Source organism: Tursiops truncatus, chromosome 4 (assembly GCF_011762595.2).
Source record: "Tursiops truncatus isolate mTurTru1 chromosome 4, mTurTru1.mat.Y, whole genome shotgun sequence".
Classification (NCBI taxonomy): Eukaryota; Metazoa; Chordata; class Mammalia; order Artiodactyla; family Delphinidae; genus Tursiops; species Tursiops truncatus.
This window is the reverse complement of record NC_047037.1, coordinates 128,948,989-128,962,434: the sequence shown is the minus strand read 5'-3', so window position 1 is coordinate 128,962,434 and position 13,446 is coordinate 128,948,989. Positions and strand designations below refer to the sequence as shown.

The 13,446-nt window shown below is 36.2% G+C and overlaps 1 protein-coding gene across 1 annotated transcript in view; it reads left to right on the top strand.

The window, feature by feature from the left end:
• The window catches only part of LOC101333297 (glutamate receptor ionotropic, kainate 1), a 58,063-nt gene extending 44,907 nt beyond the window's left edge, over nucleotides 1-13,156 (top strand). The window contains exon 11 of the mRNA XM_073804429.1: nucleotides 12,740-13,156. Coding sequence (XP_073660530.1) covers nucleotides 12,740-12,895 — 156 coding nt within the window. The 3' untranslated portion in view covers nucleotides 12,896-13,156. The remainder of the gene's footprint in view (nucleotides 1-12,739) is intronic.
• The last annotated feature ends 290 nt before the right edge of the window (nucleotides 13,157-13,446 follow it).

Sequence of the window (13,446 nt, the reverse complement as noted above, 5' to 3'; positions counted from 1 at the left end):
ACTTGTCTTTCTATAGAGAGTATCCTTTAAAAGTGTCATTCAGAGGTTTGGATAAAATTAATATTTATGGACTACTTTAAACTGTATACTACCTAATTCTGATAGTTACATATTATTTTATGGTTTCAAAGTGTTTTAACATACAGTACAGTAAGTCCCCTACATACGAACCTTCAATTTGAGAACTTTCAAAGATGCAAACGTGCGTTCTCATGTCCAGTCATGTAAGTTAACTCCCGTATCCGGTGTACATTGTCACGTGCGTACATTCTCTACAAGTGGTTGTGCTTTTGTGGACTTTGCTGTACAGTACTGTATAGAGTACAGTAGTATAGTGTCTTTATTTCAAGCCCAGGATGTCCAGAAGCAAGCATAAAAGCAGCGGTGATGTAGTTGGTACTACTGTACTTTTCAAGGTACTGTACTGTAAGATTAAAAACGTTTATTTTCTGTGTTTGTTTGTTTTTTTATGTATTATTTGTGTGAAAAGTAAACCTATTACAGTACAGTACTATATAGCCGATTGGATACATAGGCTAACTTTTTTGGACTTATGAACAAATTGGACTTATGAACACGATCTCGGAAGGAACTCCTTTGTATGTAGGGGACTTACTGTATTACATTTAATCCTTTCCACAATTTTATTTCAGCCTTACTAACAGGTGACTCCAAAATAGATATCAGAGTCAATGACCCAGAGTCCTAGACTTAGAATCAAAAGAGAATTTTCTAAATCAGCCAAATTTAGGTTCAAGTTCTAGTGGAGTCACTTGCTGAATGTCTGTAGACAAATAACTGAATTTCTCAGAGCCTTAGTTTTTTAATATGTATTTTAATTTCATTCATCTGGAGTGGGGGCAGAACAATAGCAGTTTTTAAGGTACTCTGTTGATTCTAGTGGGTAGTAATGACCTAAAGCATACTCTTCTGTGTATAATTGGCACTCAATAAGTTGTTGCTATTTACTGAGTGATTCTAGAGGCAGGATCATTAATTTCAAGCAAGATATACAGCATATATTTAGCATCAAATATTTAATAAACCCTCTCTAAGGAGAATTCAAGAAGAATCTGTGAACATCTTTGAGATGGAAATGTCATTATATTCAATTGATAATCTTCCTGTTCAGCCATAAGTGGTAGGCCTACTCAAGATACTCAAGTAGGTAGTTTTCTGCTCTCTCTCTCTGTGCTTTCTTCCTCCCTTGAGAAATCCGCCATTCATTTCAGACCCTGAGTTTCTTATACTTTCCTCTTTCTCCTTTTATATAATATATGCTCTCAGACAACCAATTCTTGCCATCAAGTAAATGACCACTAAGACCACAGTGACCCCAAAAGGAGCCATTGCACTTTAAGTGAATTTAGGAAAAAAAAGCGTCTTGAACATAAAAGAAAAATTTTCAAACTCTATTTTTTTATGTCACTGGTTTTTGGACTTCAGTGTACATCTGAATTACCTGGGGAAATTATTTAAAATACAGATTATTGGCTGTAACTCCAGAGGTCCCTCCTCAGTAAGTGTAGTCCAGGAATTGGAATTTTTAACTAAACCTGAAAATGAATGCTTAAAACTAGTTGTGCACATTGATTTGCATAAAAATTAGCTTAAATATAGTAGGTTTTTTTTCTAAAATTAGGTCATGTACATGACTTTTCATTAAAATTATCTTCAATACAGGATTTTTTTAAAATAGTTTTTCTTACATGAGTTTTCTCCCAACAATCCTAAATACCATTGTTTTACTGAAAAGTAGTTGGTAAACATGAGTTTTTATTAAAATTAACTTGAATACAGCAGTGTGACTTCAAATTAGGTGTTAAGTGTGAGTTTTTATTAACACTGGCAGATTATCTGTGGATTATACTCTGAGAAATGTTGTTTAAATTTAGGAAGAGAGCAGAGGGGTATGAAAAGATTGAAAAATACATCAACAACTATGGAGCATGTAATGTCTAATTTGTTTCTTAACAATGCTGTATAACCTAATGTAGTAAGGGAAAAACTATAGCTTATTTTGTTTTAGACTAAAATTATAAATTGAATTATTTTAAAGTTTTTCCAGCAAAATTAGAACTACCTGAAGAATACATGTTGGATAGAGATTGTGCCCTTAGGAAAATCAACTGGATTATATGATTATAAACCAATCCAAGGAAAATTATTTCTAAATACCTCACTGCATTTGCCTAGCACTATATTATGTTCTATATGAGCCATCTGTGGCAAAGCAGAAAAATAATGGATCCCAATTAGTTTCAAAGCCCATGACCCTTATACCCTAAGGTCTACTTCCTAGTAAGCAATTTAAAAGTAGCCTGAACAGCCTTGAAAAGCAAAAGGCAAGCAAAGCATTCTTACTTCCTACACTATTTTCTGCTCATCTCACTGTACCAAGTGGCATTATTAATTAATTCTTATTGATAATGAAAAAATTCTGCTCGATGCTGCAGTTTTAACTTGCCTTTAGGAACCATCTCATTATGCTTCTCACAGTTATGGAATTTTATGTCCAGATGCACAAGCATATTAAAATCATTTTTGCTTTCAAAATCCTTTCCACAGAGACTGGTATCATGGAAAATGGGATTCTCCTTTAAATTTTCAAAGAAATTTTCTTTGCAAAGAGAAAGGCATTCTTGTGATAGAAAACCAACATTACAAATGTTTTATGTGGTTTCAGCACCCTGCAGAATCTAAGCTTCATAGTTGTCAGCCCAAACATGGCTAATTGGCCGTACTGCACAGCAATGATTTTCCACATTACAATGTATACATCCAAATACACACAAAAATAATGAGTAAAACCAGAGTGATGTAAAGAAGTTACTGTAGTTCTCCTTAGTGATTAAAAATTTTAATTTAGCTTAGCCAGAATTTTTTGTCTTTTTTCAACTGGAGGGTTCTGACTTAAAATATTAAAATATTCCAATTTTCCAACTTCAAAAACGAATGTTCTCTTGATCACTTAGACTTTACCAACCATAAGAACTAAAAAACTACTGTCTATAGATAGCCTGCTCTCATTTAGTATTTATCTTTCCTCACGGTCACTTGGCACATTATCAAATATCCAAGTGTCCTTGGCTTTATTTCTTCTGTAGTCTGATTAACTTATTTAGCAAATGATTTGGAAAAGTCTCTCTAATCAGGTTATTTCTGTAATTGTGCAAAGAGGCTTTTCTTTGCCTGGAAACCCAAACATTCATTAATTAACAGAGAGGCCAGAAAGCAATTAACATCCATTTAGAAATAACTTTTCAAATGTTCAAGTTGGCACCACCATGTAAACCAAACTCTGAAAGATGTTTGTGGCCCAATGGAAAGGTGACTTGGGAATCACAAGCCAAGAATCCAAGTCTCTGTACTGCTGCCAAATGGCTATGTGTCTTTAGGCAAGTCATTGTACTTCCCTCATCCTCAGTTCTGTCATCTGTGGAAAGAGGGGGTTGCAGTTAAAATTCTTTTCCAACCACGGTATTTTTTAATTCTAGTAGAAAGTGGGAAAAAAGTTAAAATGTAGAAGCAGTGAAAAAAAAACTTGGAGAATTTATGTGTATTTATATATATATATATATATATATATATATATATATATATATACACACACACACACACACACACACTTAAGCATATATGTATATACATTAACATATTTGTATATATATATTATATATATATTTATTTATTAAGATTGTGTGGTTATGTTGAACACATTAAATTCTTATGGTAATAAACAGAATTACCTTGCCCTGCCAATACTTAGGATAGAATGCTTGGCTCTGGATATAGAAAAAAATAGCTATCATGGCATCAAAGACTGAGAGGGCTCCCATCCAATAAATCATAACCAAATCATTACAAACACAGTGAAGATTTCTGAAGTAGAATAATTTTTGACTTTGGTGAGCCTATAGACTAGGTATAAAAAAGTGGGGGGATAAACTTAGGAGCTAGTCGAAGCTATGAAACCAATTAATCACAATTCCAGAATGAGGGAGATCAACGGGGCTGGAGTGCTCTGGAAACTATTCTGTAAGTGGAAATTAAATAATTCTGCTAAAGAGAGACAAAGGGAAACAAAGGAAAAGGATGATGTGCTTTTATTCTCCATTGATTTTACCCCTACCTTCCTCCACCATCAAGCATCAAGATTTTTATATGCATTGCTTCCAAGCTAGAGATGACTCAAACTCCTAGCTTTTCAGTTTTAAGTGGATTTTACAAACTTGTAGCACAGACAAAAATCTTAAAAACCATGGCTTTCAATCTCAACAGCTAAGTGCTTCGTTAAATAAGTTAGTTGTTTTCATTCAAAAAGTTTATCTCTAATTAGCAAAAGCTAAAACCCAGAGGGTCAAGGTTGAGGAAATATACATAATAATGTTCTCCTACCTCTTTTTCCAATCCCTGACACATTTTTGACCACTAGGAAAGAAAGAAAATATTAAAGGGAAATCATTAAGCTTAAATGCTAGCCGAATCCCTGAGAAGGCCTAAAGACCATCCCTGAGCCAAGTCCTAACTTAGAGGGACAGGAAAATAGAAACCTCAGAAAATTTCAGGGTGGATCCTGAACAGAAAGTGCCATTGTTGTGTTCACAGTTTGTAACCCAGGAGATGGCAAGACTTGTAGAGATATCATACATCCAACTGTCTCCTGAATGGTAGAATATCAATGTCTAGGCAGTGATCCTTTGAACAGCTTCATAGAGTCTTGCTTAACCCCAGAGCATTCCAGGGAAAGCATCTAAAAGTTCATGGCCTTTCCCAACAAAGAGCTTTGTGGAAGGGCTGAGAGAACCAGTGGATTGGAAGACTTGAGACCGGAAGGGAAACGATTCAAAGTGTAGACCTGACATGGAGACCATGGTGAGACCACAGGCATCTCAGAGGATGCAGCAGAGATACAGCATCCATGGCCTGGCAGGATGTCACACCCCACGGGGAATCAAAAGGATAGAGGGTGGCCATGGACAAGCTGTTCCCACTATCACCAATGCCAAGACCCTCTATCAACCTCTCCTAAGCCCAGACACCCCTGGAAAAGAAAAAAGGAGAAGAGAGATGAGAAGAGGCATGTATTAACTGAGCCATTAACCAAATGAAAACTTAGTTTTAAACCAAAAGTGAGTTACCTTGAGTTGACAAGATCCACTAGCAGATGGGGACCGATAAGCTACGGTGAATTCTGTTATTTTTTTAATGGCATCGCATAGTTTTTTTGTTTTCTGTATACCTGGGTTTGTAGCTTGAGAAAAAAGTGTATCCACTACACGTGGGTATAAGGTGGTAACCCAAGGACTCCCTGTGCTATGTCCACAGGTACTATGGGGATCTGAAAACCTACATCAGAGTCAATTTACCTCTAAGGCAGGGCCATTCTCTGCATGAAACGAGGCATGCAAAGAATTTATTGGAATTTTATTTCTATGGCCCTAACTCAGCCTCTGAGTTGCCAGAAGGACCAGGCCCTCTCCTCTGTGAAGTGAGGGAACGCCAGTCCCCATGGTACTAACTCAGGCTATCAGAACAGAGCCTGGTCACGTTCATATGAGACCAAATCCAGAGGAAGCATGCAGGCTCCTAGCTTCAAGAGGGGCTGATGCAGGCTTTGGAGATGTAAGGAAGACAAAGAAAAGCTAGAGGGCTGGAGAAGAAAGTTACATTGGCCTCTGGCTATGACTCCAGAGAGGAGAAGACACTGTGGACACTTTGGTTTGGCATGCAGACCAACATTTCTGCCACTTTTAGGCAAAGAGAGTTGCTTACCCTTGGGTATGTGAGCCCACCTGAAGTTTATCCTCACTGCAGAAACAACTGTCTGTTCTTTGGCCATCAGGCTTGAATGGGATACCCGTCTGCCACTTCTGTGCCCTTTCTGGGGCAGCTGCTCTTGAGACAATTCAGAGGCCATGGGAGACAGAGGACAGTTCTCCACTCAAGTGACTGCTTCCTCTGAGAGTCTAGAACAGAGAGTGGACACAATTTCCCTGTGTTCTTAGGTCCCCTCACCTACCGGGCTATTTTCCTTGTCCCACCTCTTGGGAGTTTAACCCCAGAAGTGGCAAGTGAGGGAAGATTAACCCCAGAAGTGGCAAGTGAGGGAGCCCTTCTCAGGTATTCCTCAGCGTCTGGGATGTGTCATCACCTGGTTGGACATTTCTCCTTGAAAGCAGACACTGAACAGTCCTATCTTCACCACTATGCCCAGTCCTATATGCTGGATCCTGAAGGCTCTAAGGCAAATTTACAATTCAAAGCACTATCTTTTTTCTTCTTTCAAACACCTGGCTGTTGTAATTAATTGCTTCAAAGATGGCAATAGCTTCCATAGGTCTATACAGGTTTATTTAAAAACTCAAAGCTGCAAATTTACCTCTTTTTTTTTTCTCTGTGTCATCCTACCCTGTGGGCAATGCATATAAAAGCTCCTGTTGTAACTGTAAAAATAGAAAAAAGAGTTGAGATTCAGAAGAATTGGAAAAAGTACATAGATCAATATCAAAATGTTCTGCCTCAGTGTTAACTTCACATTTCAAAGTTTTCTATGAAATTATCACTAATGTTAGAAGAGAATAAATTTTCCTATACCCTAAGAGCTTGGGGGTATAGCGCTGGACAGCCACCCCAAGTGAAAAAATGTAAGAATTCTTTAAAAAATATGTATATATATATATATATATATATATATATATATACATATATATATATGTATATATATATATATATAGAGAGAGAGAGAGAGAGAGAGAGAGAGAGAGAGAGAGAATAACATTCAACATTATAGTTACATTTAATTTAATGGAAGAAAAATTTTCTAAATAAAATTTTTAAATAAAAGTGAACCCAAGAAAGATGATCCTTGTGTATCTGGCCCCATCAAGTAAACTTGTGCCCCCCATAGATATATTTTTTGGTTTAAAGACCTCAGATAGGAAAACAAAGAATTCTAGGGCATGCCTTCATGCAAAGAATTAGAAGCTTAAATATAGAATCTGAGAGAGCTAAAATGTCAGCATCAAGCCTTAGGTGTGGGAACAAAAATGAAATAGGGAAGAAAAGAGGTGAAAGGACATAAAGATGGTGAAAACACGGCATTAAAAGGAGCCAGGAAAAATCAGTTAGGGATGTCTATGTGCTATAGCCAAAGGAAGGCAAGACAGGGCTGTAGGGAGTGGTTACCAATGAAGAGCCAGTTTAAAGCATCAGCAGGGAAATGGTCTGTGAAAGGAAGACCATTGGGTCTGGGTCACAGGTGAGGATAAGCGTGGGAAACACACTTTGACATTTTTGTTCAGTGTCGAAATTTCCTCTACCTGAGATTTTTAGCACAGACTTAGGAGATGAGAATCAGCTTCCTCATTAGCTACTGGGTACAATTCATCATAACCACTATTCTGAAAGCTAATACGGTGACTAACTCTCAACCTCTCAGATCCATTTTTTAAAAATCCTAAGGATGGTTACATGAAAGATGACCAGGGATTCTGAATAAACCCAGAAAGTTGGTAAAACCAGAGTAAATGATGCCTAAATTCTGAGTTCTGGAACACGAGAACTGCACACAAAGATGGTGCCTGTATAGTTACTCCAAGACTCCCCTTCCTTATTCCTTTCTGTAATTAATGCAGGATGATTAAAGTCTGATCTCTGTTCATAGATTATCAATTATCCTGTGAAGAAGTAAAACACTTGTGCGGATAGGTGACCAGACTGTCCAAAGCCTTCAGGTAGCAAACATACGAGTAGGATTCTTCATTGAGACACTGTCTCCGCACAGCTACGGCAATAATTTGACAAAACCAAGGAAATAATAGTAATAGTAGTAATAATCGCATTATTTCTCAGCAACCTATCCCCTCTATATTTACTGATATTCTATATTTTACTGAGAACGGTCTTTACAAAGACTTTAAATCACAGCCTGCCTTTAAGTTAAAGCAGATCTATACATAAAATGAAAGATTTTTATACCTATAAAATGACATTAATGTTATCTATATCCTTCTTCTAAGTATAATGTGAAAATTTACTAGACAATGTCACAGATCACTTCAAATGTCTTTGAATAGGGAGCCTAATAAATTAAAGGGAGAAAACTGTAAAATCTGTATTATATTCTTGGCTAGGCCAGACCTTCTAAAAAATAATTTGTCAGCAAAACCCTTAAAATTACGTATTCAAAGTAGTTCTCCTAAATTTACCAGTGAATGAAAGCTCTGAATGCATAAATGTTAAATATACAACGAGAATCAATCTGATACTCACATCTTGATGCCAAGTTTGCAACCAGTATGAAAGCTTAGCCTCGGTTCTTTCAATATTGTAAACTACAATCAAATTCTAGCACACAACTTTTCCTACAACATAAAAAAAACATTCTCCACCCTAGAATTTTTTTTCCCTAAGGCAGCTTATTTTAAAACAAGAAGAACTTGATTAGCTCCCCCCAACATTTCAAGGGCAGTATTTGCAATAAAAGGATGAAGGTGTCAGGAGAGGAGAATAATTTATGTTCAGGTTCACTCTAGTACCAAGAAATCAAATATTTGGGGTTAATCCAAAGGAGATGTCATGCAGTCAGCAATTATAAAGAGAAACAAGCCAAAGAGGGATGTAAAACAAGGCAGGAGAAAGGAAAGAAAGGGGGGCTCATGAGGGACACACCACAGGCACTGAAGAAGTGGAGAAGAGGGATGACATTCTGCAGAATAAAGAAGCAGGTCCTTCTCCTTTTAAAGCCAAGAGAGCTACTCCTTCTCCTTTTAAAGCCAAGAGTGTTAGTGGAAGTTTCAGCCACAGTCTCTAACAGACTAACTTCTATTTCTCAGTTTCCTTTCTTCTATGAGAGAAGTCACACACACACACACACACACACACACACACACACCCCTCACTTTATCTTTGGATAGTGCCAGGAAGAGCAAAACTGGCAGTCGTCACATTGTTTACTACTGTAAATTCATTTATAAGTGAATTTTCCTATCAAACTTATCATCATGGGGATTCACTGTAAATGGGTCCTTATGCACAAAGATGATAATACTTTTAAATGGCAAGGAACTGCAGTTAGTTTCCATTCTCTTCTTATAGATGACCACCTATCATGCGCAAGATACAAGCTGTCATAAAGCCTATTATTACATAAACACCAAAACATGTTATGGGCTGTGTAAAACAAATAATAATAGACACTGAAAATTCTATGCTTTAAACATGTATAGCGCCTACTTGAACTAAAACACTGGTATAAAAAGTTCAAAGGAATTGGTGCAGAGAAGGGCATGCAAAGGTTAAAATTAAAGAAGCATCAAATTGTCACTGTTTTTCCACTTCACTAAAAAAAAAATAGATAACGACAGATAAATAGATGATAGATAGATAGATAGATGATAGATCAGCGAGTGCTGTAGACTTAAAATATTTCTAGTGATGTATAACATTCTATTTTAAAGAAAGAGAGTACTTACTATGTGCCAGGTATTATGCTAAGTGTTTTATGTATGTCAACTTGATGATTCTCATAATAGCTCTACGAAAAGGACTCTACTATTGTTTCCATTTTACAGATAAGAAAACTTGAGTCAAAGAGAAAATAAACACCTTGTTCAGTGTAACACAGCTACTAAGCAGCATAGCTGAAACTTCAACTCCACCATTCTGACACCAGGAGCCAACTCATAACTATAATTCATGGTTATATATGTAGATCCACTAAAAATATGAATTCCATCCACCAGAGAAAAATAGGAGGACGTAGGATCCAAGCTACCAGGGGACTTTAGAGTTTGCAAAGCACTGGAGGATACTGCTGCAGTATCCTACCCCTAGTTTCCCTGCCTCTAGAGCAAAGCAGCTAGGTCGACATCATTATGCTTGATACTCTCTAATGAAGGAGTTTAGAAATTTAAACCTTCATGCTTTAAATATAGCTTTTCTGTGGCTGTATGAACATGAAGGGGTTCATGAAAACCAAGTCCAGAAGTGAAAATTGTGGAAAGCAACTACAATTTTGATCCTAGTTCAGAAGCTCAATCTTTATATGTTATATGTAGTTTTAGTTCTTAGATTATAATAGGCAAATTGATTAATGAATATGAGCCCTTCCCATGCCACTCTGTGCTGAAAGATAACCTTCACAGTTTCATTTCCTGTGGATATGAGAGTGTGTTACTTGCTCAAGTTCATGGCTTGTAGGGGCCTTAAAGGTCATCTTTCTTTGTGACTACAGCAAAAACTTGGAAGCAGAAAGGTCAGCCCCCATATCTTGCCATTTTCTTTTTGACAGCTGGAGACAAAGCAAGAATCAAAAAGAAATCACAGTTTGTGACCAAAGACAGAGAAACCAGACCACTGATAAAACTATATTTATATTCACTCTCACACAGGCAGCAAGAAATAAATACCCAGGGTTAATCAAAAAAAAAAAAAAAAAAACGAAAAAAGAGAAGAAGAAGAAGTTTGTTGTATTTTAAGGCAATAAAAAATTTGGAGGAGGATTTTGTTTTTAAAGAAAAAACAATACATATTGTCAAGATAAGATCTATGACTGCCCCTTTACCCAAAAGAGGTTAAGGAAGGATTTCAAGTTGTGTTGTAAAACTGGTTGTGTCTTCCACATGAGTCACATCTAGAGACCCATTTTTGTCATTTCAGTGCAAAACAAAGTGAAGAGTCTAAAATCAAACATTTGAGAGTTCAAATAAAACAAAAAGATTATAATTTCTTAACATATTTTATGGGGAAAGAATCCACAGAAAGCATTTTATAATAATTTAATAAAAAGAATTAATGATGGTGTGGCAGATTTCAAGTGAAAGCAATTAAGTCTGGGGAGTCAGACAGGCTGAGTTCAAATGCAAGCTCTTTATCTTATGAGCCATATTTCTTAGGCAAGTTACCTAAATCTCTAATAGTAAATTTCCCCATCTATATAATGGGCATAATAACTCTTTCTTTATAAGGCTGTTGTGAAGTTTATGTGTAACAGCGTATGTAAAATCCTTGACACTCCTTCCTTCCCTCTCTCCTCTCCTTCCACTTTAATGAACTTTCTGAAACCAGAAATGTCCTGTGCAAAAACATTTTCTTCCATTCAGATAAATTTCTGAACAAAGTTTGCAAAACCCCAATACAACACTGTCTACCACAGTGACACTATAAAATATCCATTCCATCTTAGCAGCAACACAAATTTCCCATCACGTAATGTTACAAAAATTATATCTCATTCGTGACATACTTGCTGTAGCATTTTTTGAAGTATAATTCATGGAAAACATTTCTGAATTTTCCTTTGCGCGGTCTGACACCCTCTCAATTCACTGAAGCTACAACTTACCATTTGAAAGAAAATTAACATGTGTGACCTGAATTTTCATTTTTTCATACCATAGGAAAGTGGAAATTAAATTCAAATCCTATAAACACTTAGGTGCAAAAGAGACAAGAACTCATATGCAAACAGCTAGGTTTTTTTTAGAGGTGTATGTCTGGTAAGTGGATAATTTATACCTAGAATCTAAATTTGTAAGTCTGGTTTTCAAATCAAGTAGATAAATTAAAACTACTACTTATATCAAATACATCAGCTCTTTTATAGAACAAAATGGAGTGTAAATTTTCAAAAAAGAATGTTGCATATTGATACCCAAGGACCACAGAAGACATTCCATACTCTGCACACATGGGGCACCAATTTCTTCCTATCAGGCACTCACATCCTAAAGAAATCACCTGGTGACATGTTATCATTTGGCTTTCAACTATGTCTATTTTGTGAGTTAATGGTAAAGGAATAATGCTTGCACTTCCATAAACTTTACCAAAGCCTTTGGGTTTTTACAGAAAGTTTTAGGAGCAATCTCATCAAAAACAACACTACTTTGTAGAAATCTCTATACAAGCAGAAATTTGTCACTCAAAGATCTTATCTTGGCTGGAAGAAATGACAGCAAATTATGTCTTATTACACCATTTATATATTGTGCATGTGAACAGACATAGTGTAATTGTAATAGATATGTATGCATATATATGCCATCTGCATATGCATAACATTTTATAATCATAATTCCATTTTTGTTTTGTATTATGCCATCATCTTTGCTGTGCAGTTCAGTACCATATTATTTTCATTTCAACCACAGCTGCATCATTGCTGCTGCCAGATCTCTCTGATTTTTTGGAGAAAATATACAATTTAAAATTGTTTTTTTTTTCTTTTTTTTTATCAGAAAGGAAAGTCATCAAGAATTAGATTTTATTTTAGGAACAAAGTAAGGTTTCATGGGAGAAAAAAACAAAGCCTTGGTGTAGAGAAGGTTTGTTCATTTTCTATAGCATTACTGAAGTGTCCGTATGCCTTGATAATCCTATCAATGTTTGGATCATCTCACTGGGGGAAATGACTTAATTTAACTCTATTTTGGTGTCTCCGCAAAGGTAAGTTGTCTATTTTGAGAGCCTACCTGGGTAGTTTTATGCTACTTCATTTGTGAATAAAACACCAAAGTTTGCCCAGCTCACTTGTCGAATCAGTTTCCACAAGTAGAAAAGGTGGGGGTGGGGGGCAGTGGGTGGAGGAGGTGGTGTGGGAACCGGCTGGGGATTTACCTGTGGCACAGTTGTCGTAGACCAATATCTCATAATCATAAAAACCTAGGCAAGAGACAGATCAACGAACCACAGAGATAGTAGGTTAAACTGATCTCTATTATTTCATGTTCTCTAGTGTCTCTCTTTCAATGCCATCATGGAAGAACTGGGAATCTCACTCAAAAATCAGAAAAAGCTAAAGAAAAAGTCAAGAACTAAGGGGAAATCTTCCTTCACAAGTATCCTCACTTGTCATCAAAGACGAACTCAGAGAAAAGAGAGTGTGGCTTGAGCCAGGAAAACACCTGTAGGAAGCTTGCAGGAAGAAAAACACATGCTCACTACAGGTTTTTGGAGAAAGGATTTCTGACACCTGTGCTATGTGTTTCCATATATCTATATACATAACTCGATTATGCATACAGATATAAGAAATACAAAAGTTTCAAAAGCTCACATAGACCGAGATTACTTGGGAAGCAGCACGGATTCTTTTGAAATTAATTTGTATGCTCACTTATTTCACCTTTTCTCTTTCATCCCAATAAATTGCTGTGTGTTCTTTCTAAATAATAATAAAACAACAGGGGTTTTTTTCCAGAATAATTTTGAGTGTTGGTTTGTTCCCCATTACTTGCTCTTATTCACAATGTTTGGTTTCCAAGTGTCATCAGCTGTCTACTTTGCTATTTTGATGAATCCTCTTACATTTTCAGCCTGATAGAACAATTTCTGACTGAGTTCAAAAAATTCTTTTAGTTTATACCAAATACCTAGTGATTATAGTAAAATGAAACCATTCATTTTTGTGTTTTAAAATCTAATTTTATAAATAGTTTAATT